This window comes from Sus scrofa, chromosome 14, assembly GCF_054392235.1.
Source record: "Sus scrofa isolate SSC_HxYL_T2T_F1_AM1 chromosome 14, Sscrofa_HxYL_maternal_Yorkshire_Landrace_v2.0, whole genome shotgun sequence".
In the NCBI taxonomy this organism is placed as follows: domain Eukaryota; kingdom Metazoa; phylum Chordata; class Mammalia; order Artiodactyla; family Suidae; genus Sus; species Sus scrofa.
The window spans coordinates 72,914,987-72,935,347 of record NC_139396.1 but is presented as its reverse complement, the minus strand read 5'-3'; the positions used below and the strand labels follow the sequence as shown (position 1 = coordinate 72,935,347).

The 20,361-nt window shown below is 57.5% G+C and overlaps 1 protein-coding gene across 1 annotated transcript; it reads right to left on the bottom strand.

Moving 5' to 3' along the window:
• Positions 1-161: 161 nt before the first annotated feature.
• PRODH (proline dehydrogenase 1) lies at positions 162-19,682 on the bottom strand. Its single transcript, XM_021072532.2, has 14 exons — positions 19,406-19,682; positions 15,369-15,577; positions 11,440-11,474; positions 10,913-11,062; positions 9,265-9,329; positions 8,948-9,064; positions 8,517-8,596; positions 7,447-7,528; positions 6,318-6,410; positions 6,080-6,226; positions 5,387-5,562; positions 4,355-4,453; positions 761-849; positions 162-688 (listed from the first exon to the last, which is right to left on the bottom strand). The coding sequence occupies exons 1-14, from the start codon at positions 19,676-19,678 to the stop codon at positions 501-503; spliced, it is 1,803 nt and encodes a 600-aa protein (XP_020928191.1). The 5' UTR covers positions 19,679-19,682; the 3' UTR covers positions 162-500.
• Positions 19,683-20,361: the final 679 nt, after the last annotated feature.

Below are 20,361 nucleotides of genomic sequence, written 5' to 3'. Positions count from 1 at the left end.
ACAGCTGGGTCTGCAGTACAGCCTGAAGGTAGGTGTTGGTGAGTGGGGGCAAAGCCTGACCATTAGACTTCCCAGGCCATCGGCGCCCTTCCCTTGCCACTGACCACATGTGACCACTCTGCAGGAAGAGCATCGTGGGCACAGAGTCCAGGGCTCTTAGCTGCAGAAATAGTAGTTTATTGACAGGGCAGCTTTCCCAGCCTGCTGCTGCCCACCTGTGCTTGAGTTGGATCCTACAGAAAGCGGTTCTTCAGGTCCAAGTTCATGGGGGTGGGCAGAGATGCAGCCGTGCTCGCTCATTAAAAGACAGTTCCTAAGGATTCCTAGAGGCTCTGGCAGGTATTGGCTCAGCCACACCTGGGTGCCCACAACCTGGCCAGGGGCCACTGGGGTCTCACAGTTTTAGATGTGAAAGGTGAATCTGTGAGGCCGGGGTCAGCCTGGGGGCCCTTGGAGGTCACGGCCCAGGTGAGGAGGTGTCGAGAGGCAGGGACGCAGTGCTAGGCTGGACGGTGGAAGAGGCTGCCTGTCCAGAGCCTCCTCCTGAGCTCCTGCCACAGTAGCTGCCGCTCCCGCTGAGCACCCTTCATGACACCACTGTTCTCCTGGGCTCGGCGGGACAGGTAGGGCAGCACCTCCATCACGGGGCCATAAGGCACGTACTTGTACACGGGGAAGCCAGCCTGGCCTGCACACAGGAGCAGAGTGGTGAGTCCTGCCCCGGTGCCCCACCCACACCCCCCAGGGAGGCCCAGCTCACCCAACGGGAAGCTGATCTGGTCGCACATGCCCAGAAGCTGTCCAAAGTACACCTGGCGATCGGCGGGGTGCAGGCCCAGCTCCTCCATCCTGTGAACAGATGAGCTGGCGGTAAGTCCCTCTCTCCACTCCCCAGGTCACCACTTACTGGATAGATTGTAGATACACTCTGTCCTGCCTGGACCAGGGCTTTACCCTGCTGTCCTACCTCAGCCCATGGCCACCAAGTGCCCTCCTTCCCCAGCCAGCCGCCCCCTTTTGCTGTGCTTGCTCCCCAATGGCCCCTCCCCTGCTGCCCACCTTGACCCATTGAGGCCAACCCAGTGGCTGGCACTTGGTGTGGTCCCGGCAGGCTCTCAGCCCTCCCACCATCCCCTTCTCGATCCCTCAGTTCCACTGCCATCTTCTCAGTCCCCCACGGCTGACCCCGCCTCCAGCCACTCATCCTCCCCTTGCTGGCTGCCCTGTGCACAAGGCAGCCGCTAGCCACTAGTGGCCACTGAGCCTTTGGAAAGCGGCTGATCTGAACTGAGATGCGCTGCAAAGTATCAAACACATGTGGGCTTCTGAGGACTTCGTGTGAAAACCATGCAGAGTATCTCCCTGGTTTTCTGAAAACATCTTTAAAAGGTACTATTTTGGATATGCTAATTGAAATTATTTTTGAAACTAACTTCATCTCCTTTTATGTAACATGGCTATTGACACATTTGGAATTAATAGATGTGGCTCAGTGGAAACAAATCTGACTCTGTCCATGAGGACCCAGGTTCAATCCGTGGCCTCACTCAGTGGGTTAAGGATCCGGCATTGCCGTGAGCTGTGGTGTAGGTCACAGACGCAGCTCAGATCTGGCGTTGCTGTGGCTGTGGTGTAGGCTAGCGGCTATAGCTACAATTCGTCCCCTAGCCTGGGAACCTCCATATGCTGTGGGTGTAGCCCTAAAAAAAGACAAAAAAAAAAAAAAAATAGATGTGGCTCACATTTCTACTGGTGCTGCTCAGATGTTGGGATAGGGGCCCCCAACTCTGTCTGAACCCTCTCCAATCTCATGCCTCCCCTTATAGGATCCTTTAAAAATTTCCCAGTTTGAAATATCTATGTATTGATGATTCCTGCATTTTTATCTCTGGCTTCCCACATGCACATATCCACACCTGCACCAGCACTCTGCAGCCTGCCCTGTCCTTCCACCCCCAGGAGTGTGATCAGACTGGGACCTCCTCACACACACCCAGGTACAGGCTGCGCCAGTCCATCCCTGTCCCTGGGCCCCACCCCAGTCTCCCTGAGCACTGCATGCATCTCACACTGCACCTCCACACAAGGGCCGTCCCACAAACCATTTCTCTCCTTCCCCCAGGGCTGGGCTCCAGGGTTGGGGCCACAGTCTGCACCATGTATCCAGCTGATGGTCTCTGTCCCCCATGAGAATATGAACCCCATGAGAGCAGAGCTGCCACTGTCTTGGCACCTGCTGGCCATGGGGACATCACGTGGTGTCCTGCAAAGACTGCCCCTGCCCCTCCCCTGCCAGCCCACCCATGTGACTGCAGCTTCTCCCAGGAAAGAGGGAGGCTCTAACTATCCAGTCAGCGATATCCAGGCTGGGCACGACTTCCTTTGGCCAGCAGAACGATAGCAAATGTGATGTGGGCAGAGGCTGGCCCCCTCCAGGGCTTCTGGAAGCCTAAAACTGCTCTGTGGAGAAGCTGAGGCTGGCCTGTTGAACACCCAGCATGTCATGCAGTGCCCTTTGCTGCCTCAGCCACAAACAAGGCCATTTAGGGCCAGCCAGACTCCAGCTGACCACAGATGCAGGATGGGTCCCAGGCAAGGCCAGCAGAAGCAGCCTGAAGCAGAGCCCAACTCACACTTCTGGCTCACGGACTATACTGTGTTTAGGCCTCCGAAATGTCAATGGATTGTAACTCAGAGGTAACATAGGCTATCTGACCAAGGTCCCTGGTGTGAGGCATCAGAGGGCCACATGGCTTTCCCTGGGAAGACCAGCCTGAGCTGTTCGGGCTCTGCAGCCCCTGAAGCAGGTGCACAGGCCCTTGACCTGTGCAACCCAGCCCCTCCCAGGACAGCAGTAATTGTAGAGCCTGATGCGGGCCCTGGAGGCTACAAGAGGGGAGAGTGCTCAGCTGGCACTCAGGAAGGGGAGCTGTGTCCAAGGCAGGAGGCCCCCGCAGCCAAAAGGGGGAGGGCAGACATGCTCCCAGTGGTGAGATCTGGAAATCTGGGAGGCGGGAAAGAAGCCCTGAGGGCAGGTTATACCTTTAGACATTTCACTGTCCTCACCTAGTCAGTCTGAGTGGACTAGCCTCTGACCCAACTTTAAATGTGAGGTGACAACCACAGGCTGCTGAGATCAGGATCAAACCTAAAGAGGCAGGCACTGCCATGCAAGGGCAGGGGCAGGGGCCTCTGTGCACATCACCTGGGGAGGACCCTGGTACCAGAGGGACCAGCTTCATCAAACTTCCATCACAGGATTGTATTTGTAAGCCTAAGTGAAAGCCAGCTTTTTAAATGTGCAACTCAAGCCTGCTTTCCTTCAAAAGTCAAAGAAGCCAGAACTAGTCTTCCCTGAACGCAAAAGGTGGGAGATGAGTGCCCAGAGAGCACTCAGGGATAGAGAAGGACAGCAGAACATCCCACCCAGCCAGGTTGCCAGTTGGACCCATCCACCCCCAAAAGGAAACAGCCTGACCCTGACAGAGCACCTCCCTACAGCCTGCGCTCCACCTGGGCACCCCTGGGGCTTCCTGTTCCCAACAAGGATGGCTGTAAGTGCACAGCGGTAGAAATTGTGGCTTTCAGTTGCAGTTTCAGGCTGTAAAAAAGCAGCCCCAGCACAAGAAGGACAGGAGAGCATTAATGAATGGTTTGGAGACCAGAAGCAGCCCTCCAAGAGCCCGTGGGCAGCATCCCCTGCACCTTCACTACTTGGCTCAAGCCCAGGGCTCAGGGTGCCTCCCTTGCTCCTGGGAAAGGATAGGGCCAGCAAGGCTGCCACCAGCCCAGCTCCTCTGAGAGAGGGGGCGGTGGGGAGCTAGGACCCCTGGTGTGGTCCACTTTAGGTTAGGGTATGAGATAAAAGACTACTGGATATTTAAGAATTTATGTCACCTTATTCCTATATCTGACTTGTAAGGATGCTCCATGGGACAATTGTTTTTGAGGGTTTAGGGGGTTTTTTGTTGTTGTTGTTTTTGTTTTGTTTCTGTTTTTTGGTTTTTTTGTTTTGTCTTGTTTTTTTGCTTTTTAGGGCTGCACTCATAGCATATGGAAGTTCCCAGGCTAGGGGTCAAGTTGGAGCTGGGACTACTGGCCTACAACAATAGCAGCCCACAGCAATGCAAGATCTGAGCAGCATCTGCAACCTACACCACAGCTTATGGCAGTGAAGGATCCCCAACCCAATGAGTCAGATTCATTTCCACTGCACCACAATGGGAATTCCCACCATGGGACAGTTGTTTATAGAGAAAAGAGTATATTAAATTCCAAACACAGTTTAAAACATTATGAGAAACTGTTTATAAGTGAGGCGGCAACACATCAGGTGGGAAAGGGTGGGGCCTACCTGCGCAGCGTGAAGTACACAGTGTCCTCGTTGTGCGAGGCGACCATCACTGCTGCCCTGGCATTGTGCTTCAGCTCCTCAAGGACATAGTTGAGGCACCTGGAGAGAGTGACACGTGAGCTGGGCCTGGACAGCCCCTGCAGGGCAAAGGCCACAGGCAGGCCAGGTGGAGGGTCATCCAGCAAGCACTTCCACCACAGGGACCCACGGGGCAGGCGCAGGGCCTCAGAGGAGCACCTGACCCCTCAGCTGGGGCTGCACATCCAGCAGGACTGAGGCACAACATGAGTGTGCCCCCAGGCCATGCAAGGAAATGAAAGGCTTGGGGGGCAGGGCCTCCCTGTCATGGGGCTCAGCTGGCAGCGAGGACAGTTGGCAGGGTGTGTGTTCTCTGACCCACAAACTGCACCTCCAGGAACCTCTCCTGGGAGTACCACAGACAGGAATGAGGTCATGACCATGCAGGGCACCCCACCAGCGAGCTCAGAGCCAGCTTATGACCACGAGCACCCTTGCTGGCCCACAGGGTAACAGGGGTTGCACGCCGACCTACAGGATCCGGACCCAACGGTACATGGACATGTGGGCCCAGGGGCCCATGCACAGATGCACAAGGCCCTGGAAGGAAGCAGGGTATGGCCGGGAGCCCATGAGGGGAACACATGTTATCCCAGAAAATAGATGAGGTCTATCCCTGCTTGTGACACAACTGCTACTATTAACAACCAGGTGCACAACAGTGGGCAATCCTGGCGTGGGATTCAAAACCTGCCATGTAGGACGGGCTGCTGGGGCACAGCTGTGGTCCTCAGCATCACTAGAGCAGACTGGAGCCCCTGGACAGTTCAGTGTGGTTGAGTAGATTTTCTATATTTTGAAAACGCCTTAATGGTTTTGGAAAAAGTAAAACAAAGGCAGAGGAAGTACTGGTTCTGGCCCAGGGTGGTCCCCCCTTTGGTCAGCTTCAGTCCTTCACCTGAAAGGGCTCACTCCCCTCCCCAGAAAGCTCTGAGGCCAAAGAGGGCAGCGCACCTGTGGTACATGGCATTGGTGGCCTCATACGTGGGGTTGATAGGGTCCTCGTAGCCAATCTCTAGGGCGCGGGCACGTTCCTGGGCCATGTATGCACCACGCACCAGCTTGGCCCCAAAACACCACCCCTCTCGACGAGACAGCTCCACATCCAGGGTGACATTGTCATAGGCGTCCTGTGGGGCCCGGGCCAAAAGTTGAGGACAGCCAGGAAGGGCCCCTCCAGCCTGTGTCCCCTGGGGCTTCCCCAGTGTGTAATCAGCAGGGACACCAGGGCCAGCAGCTTGGAGACTCTGGTGTTGCCTCAGGCTGACTTGGGAGCAGGGAGCACTGTAAGCTGTCAGCACCTGCCTGGACCCCGACCTGCCCACTTCCCCTTGTCCCCATGGCCCCAAAACCCACCCCACCCCGAGTCCTCCAAACACCCTGCTGGTCCCCAAGCAGCCAGCCAAGGTTTGTGCTCAAGGATCCTTCCCCTGGGCTCCCTGAGGACCACACACAATTCTGGGGAGGGTCCCAGAGCCTTCATCACCTCCTTAGAAAAAACCAAGCTAAAAAAGGCCAGAGAAAATAGTCACTCTCAAAACCTGAGGATTATGGCACGTTTGGTGGATTCTAAGAAAGCTCCTTCATTTTCCTCCACCCCTTCAACACTGGCCTGGCCACAGGTCCCGGGACCACCTGGTGGCACACCTTCAGGTAGCACTGGTACGTGTTGAAGATGAGTGGCTTCTCCACGTTGAATCTGCGCTGCATCTCCAGAGTTAGGCGGCTGATGGCTGGCTGGAAGTATGTCTGCTCTGCGTCCACCATCAGCCGCACGCCTGCCTCGCTGGCTTTCTGAGGGGTGCAGGGGTAGGAGAGGAGGTTCGTCTGGGGCTTAGGTGAAACAGGTGCCCCCCCACCCCAGGCACATCCCAGGGTCCTTAACCTTGGCCAGGACATCCATCCTCTGCAGCATCCTCGTCATCTGCTGCTCCTCCTCCTCCGTGAACTGTGACAGCAGAGGTTCCAGCTGTCCCGTCTGAGGGGGGGAGGGCAGTCAGGCCACAGCAGGGCTCCAGACCTGGGCTCTCAGGGCCAGCACTCCCACTGCCCATGGGCATCCTCCCGCCCCCAGGTGCAGGGCCTACCAATGCCAGCAGCCAGGGCCCAGCACCAGCAGCCAGGGCCCACCCCTCCTCTGCCCTGTTTAAGGTCAGCATCCTGCCCAGAATCCGGCCAGCCACACAGCACCCCAGAACCACACTGCCCCCAGCGCACTCTCCTTCACGGGGCTGGCTGTCCCAGACCAGGCTTCCACCAGAGCCTGCTCCCACAGCTTCCCCAGGATCCACAGGATGGGTTCCCCTTCTGCTCCCACACAAAGCTCAGAAGTCACCCTGACCCATCCAATCAGCAGGGAAGCCTAGCCCCTGGCAGGGAGAGGACTGGAGGGAGATCTGTGCCTATAGTCAGACGGCACCAGCTGTGCAGCCCAGACATGCTACAGGGGTATGGAGGCATCAGCCCTAGATGGTAGCTTTTGGGGGGCTGGGTGGTCAGCAGTGGGTACCCACCCTGCAGGCCCATGTCGCACTGGGGCCTCGGGTCACCTGGCTGCCCCACTAACACTGCCCGGCACTCCCAGTAACCTTAAGCCCACCCCTCTCAGGGCCACAGTTGTCAGGCTGGGGTTTGCAGGAAGCAGCGCCTGTGGGATGCTTCTCAAGGCACCTCTCTGCTCCCTCTCATCCCAGCTCAGGGGTGGTTCCAGACACGACCACAGAGGCCCAGTCAGGCTCCAGGGGCAGGCGGAGCCCCCTTTTCTCCCCTGAACACAGCCTGGTCTCATGGCTCCCTTTTAAGAAATGGTACTGGCAGACATGGCAGCGTGGAACTTCTGAGACTCCACTAGGAAAGGGGACAGCTTCTGCCTGGCTTGTGGGGATACACATGCTGGGGACCCAGCACCACTCTGAGGAAGCCCTGGCCATGGGAGCGGGGAGCTGTGTGATATCCCTGCGAGAACTGTGAGGCAGGGGGACGGATACACTGATGCATGGCATGGGCAGCGTCACCTGCATGTTGGGGACTACCAAGTGCTTGGAGAGCTCGGTCCTGCTGTCGATGAGGCTGCCCCAGTCCAGCAGGTCCAGGGTGCTGCAGGAGAAGGCACATTAGTATGCTGGCCACAGCACTTCCCTGCACGGACACATGGTTTCCCGAGGCTGCTCGGATCTGCTTCAGGCCCAGGCCCCAAACCAACCCCTTCCCTGAAGGAGCACCCCCAAACCACCCCCCCTGCAAAGCCTGCCTCATGCTCAGTTCTGAAAGATGTAAAATGTGAACTTAGTCCTCTGTTTAAAAAATGGAGGAGTTCCCCATCGTTGTTCAGCAGTGATGAATCCGACTAGTATCCATGTGGGTGTGGCTTTGATCCCCGGCCTCACTCAGTGGGTTAAGAATCTGGCATTGCTATGAGCTGTGGTGTAGGTCACAGACGCGCCTCAGATCCCACACTGCTGTGGCAGTGGTGTACACTGGCAGCTATAGCTCCAATTCCGCCCCTAGCCTGGGAACTTCCATATGCCGAGGGTGCAGCCCTTAAAAAAAGGACAAAAAAATAAAAATAAAAAATGGAATCCAGAACACAAATATTACAACAGGGCGGCAGCAGCGATGAAAACCTGGGGCATGCACTGAGACCAGCACAGGCAATGTCAGGCTTGGGGAAGAGCAGAGCATGGGAGACCAGGCAGGAGAGGATGGCCCACTGCCACCAGTCCTCAGCCCCTCGCAATAAGATGGGGCTCCTCCAGGATCTCACTGCCTTTACCTTTCACCTGCCTTCCAGGGGGGCCTGGGGATGGCTAGGTATGGTACCCTTACTCCAGAACCCAAGTAATTCCGTAAGATGCCCCATGGTTTGAGGGTGCCCCCCCAGCTGCAGAGCTTGTCTGGACAACATCCAGCTCTGTCACCTCCCACTGGGCATCTCATGGGGGCAGGTCCCTTGGTCTGGTCATCCCAAGGCCCATGCCCTGGAGGAGGGTGACCAGGAAGAGAAGCAGCTGCTGGGGCTCAGCCAGAACCTTGGCTGAACCAGGGCAGCCATTCCTGAACTCTCTCAGCCAGGAGGTACTCTTACCCAGACACGCCCAGGGTCTCCACGGTGAACCAGTTCTCAATCTCAGTCCTGGGCGCGATGCCCATCTTCACCACACTTTCCTTCAGAAGTAAGAAGCGGCTGTCACCCACCCCACTGGTCTGTGACACTCTGCTGCTATTATTACCCAGTACGGAGACCAAGCTGCAGTTCTGCCTTGTGTTTCTGCTCCACGGATGGGTCTCTCCTGCCTCACCCCATTGCCCATCCCTGTAGCTCAGCAGTACCTGCTACCTGCAGGGGCACTCCCTCCACCACCCAGCAAACTCTCCACCTCGGCTCAGCCTCCTCCCCACCCACCCAGCAGCAGGCCCTAAGCAGCTCTGGAACCCACCTTGGACAGTCTGGCCAGTTCCTGAGCAGGGCTCCTCCCCAGCCTACCCACTTACACCCTCAGGGCAGGGCAGCCCTACCTGCAGTGCAGCCACCTCCAGCTTCGTGTCCATGGCATCCAGCCCTGCCTTGCCCTGCTCTGCAGCCATTTGGTGGAAGAACCTTCTCCACTTGGTCAGCACATCTGAGAACTGCAGCTGCAGATGGGGGCCTGAGCTGCCAACTCTGGAGCCCATAGCTCCCTACCCCCAGGGCCCTGGGCAGCCCATGCCTCTCCCCTCCCACCTGCCCGCCTGGCTCCCAGTGCCAAGGCACTGCCACACGCACCTTCACTTCATGCTCATAGCATCCCCATGTTCTTACAAACGCTCTGCAGGTGGAAGGTTCTGACACTTACCAGAAACTGAGGTCTCCCCAGCGCTGTGAGCTTAATGGCTGAGAAGCCATCCTCGCTGGCTCCACCTGTGAGAAGCCAGAAGAAGAGCCATCAGGGCTCCAAGAGGAAGGGGGAACCGGGAGCCTGCACCCCAAATCTGTTCTACTCAAGAGTGTGGACACGTCTGACCAGACGTGAGACAGATGACAGGTGGCTGGCAGAGGCCATTCTTCCCATCAGTTACCTACAACATACTGTACTGGGCCTACCTAGCAGACAGGCCACCAGGGAGGTTGAATGATCCTGTCACCAAAACAGATGGTGCAGTGGCTCCAGCACTTCCACTGCCTTCCCCAGCCAGGCCTGAGCAGGCCCATAATGACCATGCTTCCTGGGCAGGCTGCTTGGCTCCCAGCAGCAGCTCCTGTGGTTAGCTGGCAGTCTCAGTCCCAGGGGGTGGCAACAGGGGGAGAGAGCCCACCAAGAACCCTATGGTCCACCACAGGGCAGACTGCCTATGGGCAGAAGGACAATGAGCCTGCAAACGCCCTGCACGTAGCTGCTCCGGACACCTCACCAGGCGGGGGCCAGTGACTTGGCAGGCCTGTGTTTGCCATGAGGGTTTAGGAAGGCAGTGGGCAAAGGAGCTGGTGAGGCCTGCCCACTCTCCCCCTCCTGTTTCCTCTCCAATGCCACTGGCACCGGGGGCTGCCCCTGGGGGTCAGAGAACACAAACGCCCAGCAGAGCACAGGCTAGAGACAGAAGGCACTCAACCACCACACCCATCTCTCTCCTCTGGCTGCTAGAAGCCCAGGACGTACATCTTTGCTTCTGTGTGGGCCGTCCTGTGTATCTCCCCCAGGCAGAGCGGGCAGGAAAGCAAGACACCCCTTGCACTGGACGCTGGGCAGCCAAGCATCTGCCTGGCCACCTGGGGCATGCCCAGTGCTGCTCCTAGGAGGTGGCTTCCTGGCGCTGCTCACTCCCATTCCTAAAAGTGATCAGAAGGCCTGGGCCCCCCAATAGGTGGGCTGCTGGGGACCTGGAGGGTCTGAGACTAAAGGAGGCTGAGCCTCTGTGACCACCCCCCTCAGGTGCTCCCACCCAGAGGCCACATGGGAAGAATTCTCTGTGAAGGAGGATGGGGCACCAGCTCCCAATAGCATAGCCTTAGCAAGGGCAAGTGCTGGCTGGAGTGCCCATGTGGTGCAGCAGGTTAAGGCTCTGTTGTTGTCACTGCTGTGGCGCAGGTTTGATCCCTGGCCCAGGAACTTCCACATGCCACAGGTATGGCCAAAAACAAAAGCCAAGTGCTGGGTGACAAGAGACAAGCCCCTGCCTGGGACTGGGGGCTGCTCAGCTCACTGACGGGTCACATCTGGGCCCTAGTTCGTTGAGGGAGAGGGCTGCCCTCCTGGGGTCAGCGGGACCCCTCAGGACAGAGCTGGAAATGGTGTGACCCCAGCACAACCGAGCCCAGCCCATGGCTCTTGCATGTCACCCCAGGCCATCCTCACAACCATCCTGGGCCCCAAGATGGGGACAGAGCCCTGAGCAAACTCCCCTGCCCTCACCCAACCTCGCATTCGCCCTCTAGCGATTCCATGTGCTGGGGCTCAGCCCAGGCTGGGCCTGGCGGGTGGGGGCCAGAAACAAGCGGGGCCCCACCTGATGCCTCGATGCAGCGCAAGAACGTCTCCATGTGGCTGTCGCACCTGGCCTCGTTGGCGTAGAAGTAGGTGCGGGCACTGACGACGCCGTCCCTGCGGTCTCCAAACGCCCGGTGGGCCTGGAACTGCTTCTCCCTCTTACTGGTGCCTAGAGAAGGGGCACAGGCCTGAGCACCCACTCGGTCCCTTCTCCACCCTGACCCCAAGGCCACTGCCTGCACTACTTCCCACTCCCTGCTTCCCAAACCCATCTGCCCTAACCCCACTCTTTCTTCTGCCTGGCATGTGACAAACCCAGACCAGAACCCAGGTCCACTGAGGGCCAGGTGGACAGGGCCCCTGGGGAGAGCTGGGAGGATGTGGCAGCCACTCAGAATGATGGCCTGGGTGCTGGGGCACAGGAAAGAGCCACAGCAACATCCCTTGGTCCCAAGGATAGCCTGTGTCCCTGAAACCAGGTCTCCTGAGCCAGGGGTGCTCATGTGGTGGGGAGAGTTTGGTCCTGAATGGCTGCCTCTTACTCACCATGGCCATCCCTCTCCACTGCCGAGGTACAGGACCTGTGGGGGGACAAAGAAGGTGAGGGTCAGGGTCACACCACTTCGGGCACAAGTGACAAGCATGTCCCATGTAGGAGGCACAGGTGGGAGGAAGCTAGAGGCTGGGCCTTGACCCTGACAGAGGAGAGCTGATGAGGAGGACAGGGTCACCTGGCCAGGTAAGTGACTCCCCACCCCAGCAGTCCCAGGCCTCCAGGGTCACCTCCTCTGAGCCTTGCATCAGGACCCACCCTACAAGCCCTATACCCTGGAGAAGCCTGGGTCTGCCCACATGCCATCCCGGGGGGACCCCCTCCCTCCAGTGGGTGAGGAGGAATAAAGGCTACACAATCCGCTGTCGGGTACATCCTCTTTCTTGTGAGAAAAAGGCTGGGCCATGGCCAGTCAGGGCTGAGGATGCCAGAGACAGGAAGCCCCCTGTGCTCAAGATCCCCAAAGTCCAGGAGCAAGACCCCCTTGCTCCACCCTCCTCCTATATTCCGTTCCTGCCCTGGCACAGGGCCAGCCCCACCACCTCCTGGGCCCCTCAGGATTGATTGCAAATTGGCGAACAGAACATTTTTTTTTTTTTTTTTTTTTTTTTTTACTGCCCCATGACACATGGAGTTCTCGGGCCAGGGATCAGATCTGAGCTGCAGTTGCAACCTAAGCCTCAGCTGCGGCGACTCTGGATCCTTAACCCACTCTGCCCGGTCAGAGATTGAACCCATGTCCCAGTGCTCCCTCCCAAGAAGCCACCAATCCCGTTGCACCACAACAGGAACTCCTAGGATTTTCTTTTTTCCTTTTTTTCTTTTTGTCTTTTTTTAGGGCTGCACCCACAGCATATGGAAGTTCTCAGGCTAAGGATCCAATCAGAGCTGCAGCTGCCGGCCTACAGCATAGCAACAGCAACACCAGAACCAAGCAGCATTCACGACCTATACCACAGCTTGCGGCAATGCTGGATCCTCGACCCACTAAGCAAGGCCAGGGATTGAACCTGCATCCTCATGGATATTAGTTGGGTTCTTAACCTGCTGAGCCACAATAGGAACTCTCCCAGAATCTTTTTTAAATGCAAACCCAGCCCTGGCTATCAAACCCGAACAAACCCCAGTCAATCCGAGGCCACTTGGGGAGTGGGCATCTATAAGGCCAGGCCCAGGCCCCCCAGCTGTGGCCCACTGAGGTGAAGGCATGACAAGACACCCACTGCCTGCACTGAGGCAGGGGCTTGGTCCCAAGGCCCATATCTGGTAGGTAACGTCCTCCATGACAGGACACCATTATCAGGAAGCCCCCACAGCTGGCTCTCTACCGCCCCCAAGCCCCATCCAGGCTCCAAAGGCACAGGGAAGCCAGCCAGTCGCACGGCTGCATGGTTGGGGGGCAGGGGCCAATCCTAGAGCAGAAAGTACTTAGCAGGGACCAGGCCTGGCTAGTTGGTCACAAGGAGACAAAGATGGCAGTTACCAGACTCTGGGGGGAAGAGGGGGTCATCTCACTATGGAGAGAAGAAAAAGCACTCTGTTAACACACATGCGGACACATGTGCATGGCCCAAGACGAGGTGGGCATGGAGAACACCCAGGGGCAGAAGGGGGCAGTGGGAGCTAGCGGGGGGTTTGCAGAAGCAGCAGGAAGACCCTGACCATCCCCTCAGCTACCTCCAAGCTCAGCTCTGGGTCAGGCAATTTGTTGGCTGGACGCCTTTTAGAAAAAAGCGGAAAGAGAGGGGAGACCCTGCCAGCTGCCCTCACACCAGCTCTGCCCTAGTGAAATGCAGGAGACAGGAGGAGAGAGGCCAGAAAAGCCTGCTAGGCCCCCAAGGCCCTGGCCCAGAGCAGCACCCAAGATGCTTGTGCTGCCTTCAGTCTAGGGGAGCCATCTTCACCCTGGGAACCAAGGCCAAGGCTCCAACCAGCACTGGGATTGCACTGCCAGGACAGACACCCTGCCCTCCACGTTGAACCCAGCCCCTCATCACAGCCAATCACCAGGAGGAACCCTAGCCCCATTTCCCATCCCCTGGCTCTCAGCCTGCAGGGGCCCTCTGTGGGTCTCCTCTGCTAGAGTGGCCTCTGCCCTCTAACAAGTATCCTGGGAAACACTGTCTTACCCCATCCCTCCTGTGCCTTCAGCCTTCTGCCTCCTGCTTCCTACCCTGGGGAAGCCCTCCCGGGCCCTCCTCCCAAGGCCGCACCCTTGGGACACAAGCTGGGCCTCTTGCACATGCAGACGTGCCCATCTTTTCTGTGTCTCTTCCAGTCATGCCCAGGGAGCCCCCCCACCTGCACTCTCCCTTCCCCACCCCACTCCTGTGGCCTTAACTTGGGGCAGTGACCTCTGCATCATTTAACAGAGCAGGAATTAGGGGCCTGTGACCCTCCGTTCCCCACATGGGGGGCTCCTGATGGAGAATAACACACAGCATCTCGATGGCATGGGTGTTCAACCAGCACCTGTGAGCCTGGTTTTTCCCTTCAGGCAGGCCCCACCAGACACATGGGCTGCCTGGCAGCAGACCTGGGCATGAGTCCTCAACCAGCCACGGGCATCAGACGGCAGCCACCATGTTAGGATAGGAAGGGACTGCCACTCACGTCCCAAAGCCCACCAGGTGGGACTTCTAAGGCACCTGGGGTGGCCCAGGGTCACAGGCTCCACTGCCAGAGGCAGGGTGAGGCCAGCCTACTTCCCAACGCTCCCCTGCTAAGGAAGCCAGGCAGACTGCCCTGGGAAAGTCTTTTCATACCAGAGAGAGAAAATCCCATTGTGAAACCACCAGCTCTCACCCAGAGCCAATGGGGACACAGCGCATTAGTTATTCAACAAGCAGCCTCAGTGAAGGCTGAAGCCCAGCCCACCTAGGAACTCCAGGGTGCCCAGCAGGAGAACCCCGCCTTCCAGACAGCGAATCACCAGGCAGGGGCTTGGCTCCCAAGGCCAATCCACTGGCTGGCTCGGACGTTCTGTTCCCAGGCAGGAGCCCCATGTGATGCCTCTTCCTCCACCCCCCCACACCCCCCACCCCCCGCTGCCCTCCACTCTCCAGGCTAGAGCAAACACTAGAGCTTGAGGCAGGGCAGGTTACTCATCAAGTTTGTCCCAAGGCTCTGATGGTTGGGCACATCTGGGCTCTGATGGTTGAGCGCAAGCAAGGGCCCAGCCTGGAGGGTACAGATGCCAGCACAGGAACCAGGCCTTTTGCAAAGAAAGGGCTGGTCCTGCCTGGATCTCCCATGAGGCTGCTACCCAGGAAACACAAGGTGACCTGGTCCTTGAATTCTGTCCTATGGCCCAGGAGGGTAGGTAAGGGGGGGTTGCCCATCGTGTCCCCACACTCACTTCCCAGAGAACAGGTCCTGCAGCCAGTTGGTGACCTTAGCAGGAGCCACTGGGCTGGTCTGCCACATGCTCCTGACAGCACATTCCCTTCTCCTCAGACCCCCAGGCAGGCTCCACACCCACCAGGTGAGCCTACCTGCTCCAGGCAAGGGTGGGGGAGTGGGGCGAATCCAGTGGGTCAGGAATTCTGGAAGGGACGTTTCAGCAGAGCAGGAAGCCAGAGCACTTCCCATATCAGAGTTGGCAGTTGTATTTTGTAAACTATTTTGAATTTCAGATAGTTTTCTCAGGTCACAAAAAATTACTCTCGCTTTGTTTCAACCATTTAAAATACAACAGTGATCCTTAGCTTGTAGACTGTTCAAAACCAGGCAGGTTGGGCTGGGGACCACAGTCTGCCAACTCCATCCTCGCCTCTTCTCTGGCCTCCCGCACACAAGGCCATCCTTAGGGGCAAGAACACATCCCCAGGCAGGCCCAGGAGGGCTAAACGGGCTCTCCCGCCAGGCCTGGCCCACCCCCAACACGCTGGGGTTGTAGCAGGTGCACCTGCACAGGCCTTACTCCATCTCCTTGCGCTCAGCCTCCTCGGTGGTCAGGTCCTCCTCCACGCTGTAGTCCAGGATAGAGCCTACACCGAAGGCCCTATTATGCCGAATCAGGGGCCGGATGGACTCCTGGTCCTCGCCAGCCACAAACTGCCCATAGAAGGTCATCTTCATCAGTTTGTCAAACAGCCTTTGCCCCAGAAGCCTCCTGGTGAGATGGAGCAGCTGGAAGGTAAAGGGAAGTGCTGTCCTGGGCCACCCGCCTCCCTGACCACAGCAGCACACCCCTGCTTCCCCGCCCATCACAAAGCCTCTCCCCAGGGCCATATTTGGCTCATGGCTTTGGTTTTACAGTGACACCACCAGAAGCAGCTTGTTTCTCCACTCATTGCAACTGTCCATCACCCACTCCTCATGAGGGTGGCTGGTCCTAGGCGCCGCTCTTGCCTCCCTGCCCTGCATGCTCAGGGTGACTCCAGCAGCACAACACAGTTGCCTGAGCACCACTTGGTGGATAAAGAAGTGACCAGCAGGTCTCTCTGGGAAGAGCAATGGTGTGTTCATAACATCCTCTGCATCCACACCCCTGCGGGTTACACTGGAGAAGAGGAAGATTTGGTGTGACTTTCTAAAAGGCAAGCACCAAGAGTTACCACTGTGGCACAATGAGATCTGCAGTGCCTTGGGAGGGCCAGGAGGCAGTTCCAATCCCCAGCCGGGCTCAGTGGTTCAAGGATCTGGCATTGCCACAGCTGTGGCTTAGGTTGCAACTGTGGTTCAGATCTGATCCCTGGCCCAGGAACTTTATATGCTGTGTGGTGGCCAAAAAAGAAAACAAGAAATAGAAGGCAAGCACCCAGATTTTTCAATATTTGACTCACTGCTTATTCCAAGTCCCTAAACAGTGCCCAGCAAGGGGCCTACCCTCCAGTGGTTGTGCAACAGATGAACATGTGCAAAACTCAGAATGAATGTGAGTTCCACTGGAGCCAGGCCACCATCACCTGGACCAGCGGGGACTCAGCATAGTCACCCAGGCCGTAGCTGACCCGCAAGTCAAGCACATGTGTCCTCGGGAAAGACACTTAGCTTCGTCCTCCAATCATATCCCACCACACCCCAAATTTCTGCCATCCTTCACTCAAGTGTTCCAGGCAGCTGCCTCCTGCCCGGCATAATTCTAGGCTGAATGAAACAGACAAGGAGCTCACCTCCTAGTCAGAAAGAAGGAGGGGAAGGTAACTCCACAGTGATTCAAATGGAGGGTGAGGGGTGCTGGCCAGGGCAGGGTGAGACCTGTTTGCAAGGAGGTGACATGGAACACCTGTTCTGGGTGCAGCCAAGACAGGAGGAACAAGGACAAGGAGGGGCAAGGGAGCAGACCACTGGGAGGACACAGCCATCATGTGTCTGAGAATTCCCGGGTGGCCACTCTTGCCACCTCCAGTTCCAAGACAGGAAAAGCCTAAAGTGTCTCAAATGCAGTGAACAACAGAACCCCACCTCTTTTTGTGAGGACCATCTCTTGGGATCAGGGTCTTAGAGAACAATCTCTGACCTAAGCAAACACATGAGCGACTCACACACCTTTATCCGCCAAGAGTCCCCAGAGCCCACACCCGCTCAAAGGCAGACACACCAGAACTGTGGCTGGTGCTTCAATGAGATGCTTAGGGGCCACACCTATAGGAGCCACACCTATAGGAGCCACACGGTATCCCAGGGGTGAAGGTTTCCAGGCCATCGCTTCTGCCTCATTGCAGTCTCTGTGCAGCGTCTGGTTTTACCGCATCTCATTATTTTTATAAAGAAGAGCAGAAATGGAAAGTGAAAGTGCCAACCTGGGAGACGGCCAGGCCTATGTTGCCTTATAGGAGGTCTGGCCAGAAGTCAGACTGAAGACAGAAAGAAGGAGGGGAAGGTAACTCCACAGTGATTCAAATGGAGGGTGAGGGGTGCTGGCCAGGGCAGGGTGAGACCTTCTTTCTGTCTTCTTTCTTTGCTCCAACAGGCCAGAGCAGCCTCACAGGAAGAAAAGCCAGGTCTTGGACACATCAAAGTTCACCCCAGAGGTAGGTGAGGTGAATCAAGGACCTGAAAACCATCCCTTAGCTCTGGAAAAGGCCTGAGGTCATACATGCCAGTTCTGCAGAAACCCACTGTGTGTGGAAGTGGGCCACTGTCTGCACTTGACCCAGCAAATTTTCCTGACCAGGGCCACATGGTAAATAATTTAGGCTGTGTGTCTGTTGTAACTACCCAACTAGCATGAAAACAGCCCTAGCCAATGCCCATCAAAGGTGGAGGAGCAAGGCTGATGCTGGGATGTGGTCCAGGGGTCATGGGCTGGCGACCTAATGATTCCCAAAGGGAGGCAGGGCTCAAAGGGAACCACAGCGAAGGCTACCGGAGTAACCTCTCACCCTCTCACCCTGGCTAAGGGGAGGCCAGCCAGTCACAGAGGGCTATGGAAGCACCTGGGGCAGGGCTGGCAGTTTTAAGCCAACTCCAGAGCAAAGCAGTCCCTGTAAAACCACCCCCGCATCAGGCATCCCCCAGGGTGGCACTAACTGAGGCCAGGGTGGTCCCACCTCTTCTCCAGAAAGGAGCATCCTTCATGAATTTAGTAACTTGAACTAGAAACACAAACACTCATTTTCATTATAAAAGGCTCCAAGAGATGCCTGCAGAGTGAGGAGGACGGGTAAAGCCGGTTCTCTCCTCCCTAAACCCCCCACCCCCCCAGGGCCCATCCCCCTCTCTCACACACTCCAGCACTGGCTCACACCCAAGCATAGAGCCTTTCATCCTGGAAGACCTGGATTTTCTAAACCCTTCTCAAAAAGAACAGCCTCCTGGCAAGTGCAGGCCCCCCACTGGGTCCTGAGCCAATGCCACAGCTCCAACTGGGCTCCTCCTGCAGGCTGACATTCCCCTGGGCAGGAGCTGCACAGACCTGCACTGACTCAGAAGGAGGAATTCTTGCTGCAGGCCAGAGTACAAGGAGGAGGTACTCTGGTAAGGGGCCCACAACACTGCAGCTGGCCTCTGTCCCAATCCCTCCAGCACCAGGCCCCAAGACCACTGTCACCAGTGGAACAGGTCCCACAGAGGGCAGGCAGAGGACCCAGCACAGTTACTGGGCTTCTTAAGGATGTCCCCAGGGCACACAGGACAGAGAGGAGCCTGGGAGGAGCCTCCTTGCTCCTCCAGGCACCCATGGCACTGGCACTTGTCCCAGGCAGGCACCCAAGGGACAGTGGAGCTGACATGTCCCTCCCACCATCTCCCACAGTACCCCAGGGCCCCAGCTCTGCTAGATTCTCTGATTTTGAACTTGGCCCCCTCAGAGCCACCCAACTTTAGACCTCACCACTCACCCACGTGGCCTCACATTCACCTATGCCCAAGGTGTGGCTCGTTGCTTCTTCCAGATGTCTCCAGAGCCTCTCCCTCAGCCCACATGCCCTCAGCACAGTCTCACTGAGAAGTCAACACCAATGCATGAAAAGCTTTCCAGACCCTCCACATCAACTGGACTCTGACTTTTAAACTGTTCCCAGGATCAGAAGTGACTAAGACACTTCTGCTTTTTACTTCCTCCCAAGCTCTCATACTTTTCTAAATACTGTATTAAAGTTTCAAAGGCTGCATATTCAGGAAAATTCCCAGTTTCCCTCAACACTGTTCAGAGTGGCCACTTCTGGGGATCCCTTGGGTCACGGCTTCCTAGAACTCTGGGGTCCTAGGCTATGAGTCCTTCAACACAACCAAGCTTCCCTGCGGGCGACATGGACAACACTCAATTTTACCTTTTAGGTGAAAATTTAAACTAGTCTTTGTTTGTAGTTGCTAGTAACTGACACAGTAAAATTTAAGGGCCTGAGAGGGAATGCAGGAAACACCTCCCTTCCTGACTTCCCGGCTACAAGCGATGCTCCAGCGACCCTGCTTTCCACTTCGAAACTTCATAGAGGCACCGAGAACCGGCAGAAACGCCCGCGGGGCCCTATCCGCGCGTCCCTCCTGCACACCCCCCCGCCCCCCGCGCACCTGCTCGTGGCGCGCCAGCAGAGCGGGAGAGGCGCAAAGGCGCAGCACCAGCAAGCTTCGCACCAGCTCCCAGCTGCGCCGGCTCCGGTACGCCTCCTGCGTGTTGCCGAAGTCTACAGCGGGTACTGGGGGCCGCGCGGCCTCGGCCGCCCCAAGTCCCCGCTCGGCTTCCGGGCCCGCGGCAGGCTGCTCGCGAGTCGCCGGCGCCGTAGACAGTGGGGCGCGGCGGGGGAGGCCGGAGCGCAGAACAGAGAGTACCCGCCTCAGACCCATGGTTGGGCTTGAGGGCAAGCCGCCGGCTGCTTAAGTACCCGCCGCCGGCCCCGCCCTGCGCTCGGCCCCGCCCCGGCTCTCAGCCCCGCCCGCGTCCTCTCCCTGCCGCACCCTGAGCTTCGAGCTACGCCCTCTACCCAGAGGCTTCATCCCGCGCCTTGCCCAACGGTGCGCATCCACTGGCAGGCCCCGCCCACCAAGGGGCGGCCACGTGCGCCCAGTACCCTGAAAGCCCCGCCTTCTCAGCTGGTGGCCGCACCCCCTAGGAGACCCTGCCTCCTTGGCTGACCGGCCTCCACCTGCACCACTGGAACTCCGCCTCCCACCAACATCGCACAAATGCACGCCTGGGTCTGACTGTAGGTGTGACCTCACTCGGAGCTGACCTCACCCCCCACCTTGCTCACCTGTTTCACCTCATTTGCTGGGTGCTCCACGCATCTCGGTGTCCTGGACACAGTAACCTGTTTGGCACTTTGGAGTGTATAATTGTGGGGTGGTCCTGTGTATGCAGGACGTTGATCAGCACCCCAGGCTTCTAACCGCTAGGTGCCAGGGGCATCTCTCTCCCAGACCTTGCTGATGTCTCCAGGGGGTACCATCTTCACACCCTGCATTGAGGAGGCTTCTAGACTTGGTCACAGGTTTCCTCCTGCCGCCCCCGCCTCCACCCCCGCCCCCCT

What these genes read in the sequence shown, in the direction of transcription:
- PRODH (XM_021072532.2), bottom strand. Translation starts at nt 19,678, where the DNA reads ATGGGTCTGAGGCGGGTACTCTCTGTTCTGCGCTCCGGCCTCCCCCGC. An exon ending in GCGCTGCATCGAGGCATCAG is followed by an intron (nt 9,330 to 10,912) that starts GTGGGGCCCCGC and finishes GGCTTCTCACAG; the next exon opens with GTGGAGCCAGCGAGGATGGC. An exon ending in GTGTACTTCACGCTGCGCAG is followed by an intron (nt 850 to 4,354) that starts GTAGGCCCCACC and finishes ATCTGTTCACAG; the next exon opens with GATGGAGGAGCTGGGCCTGC.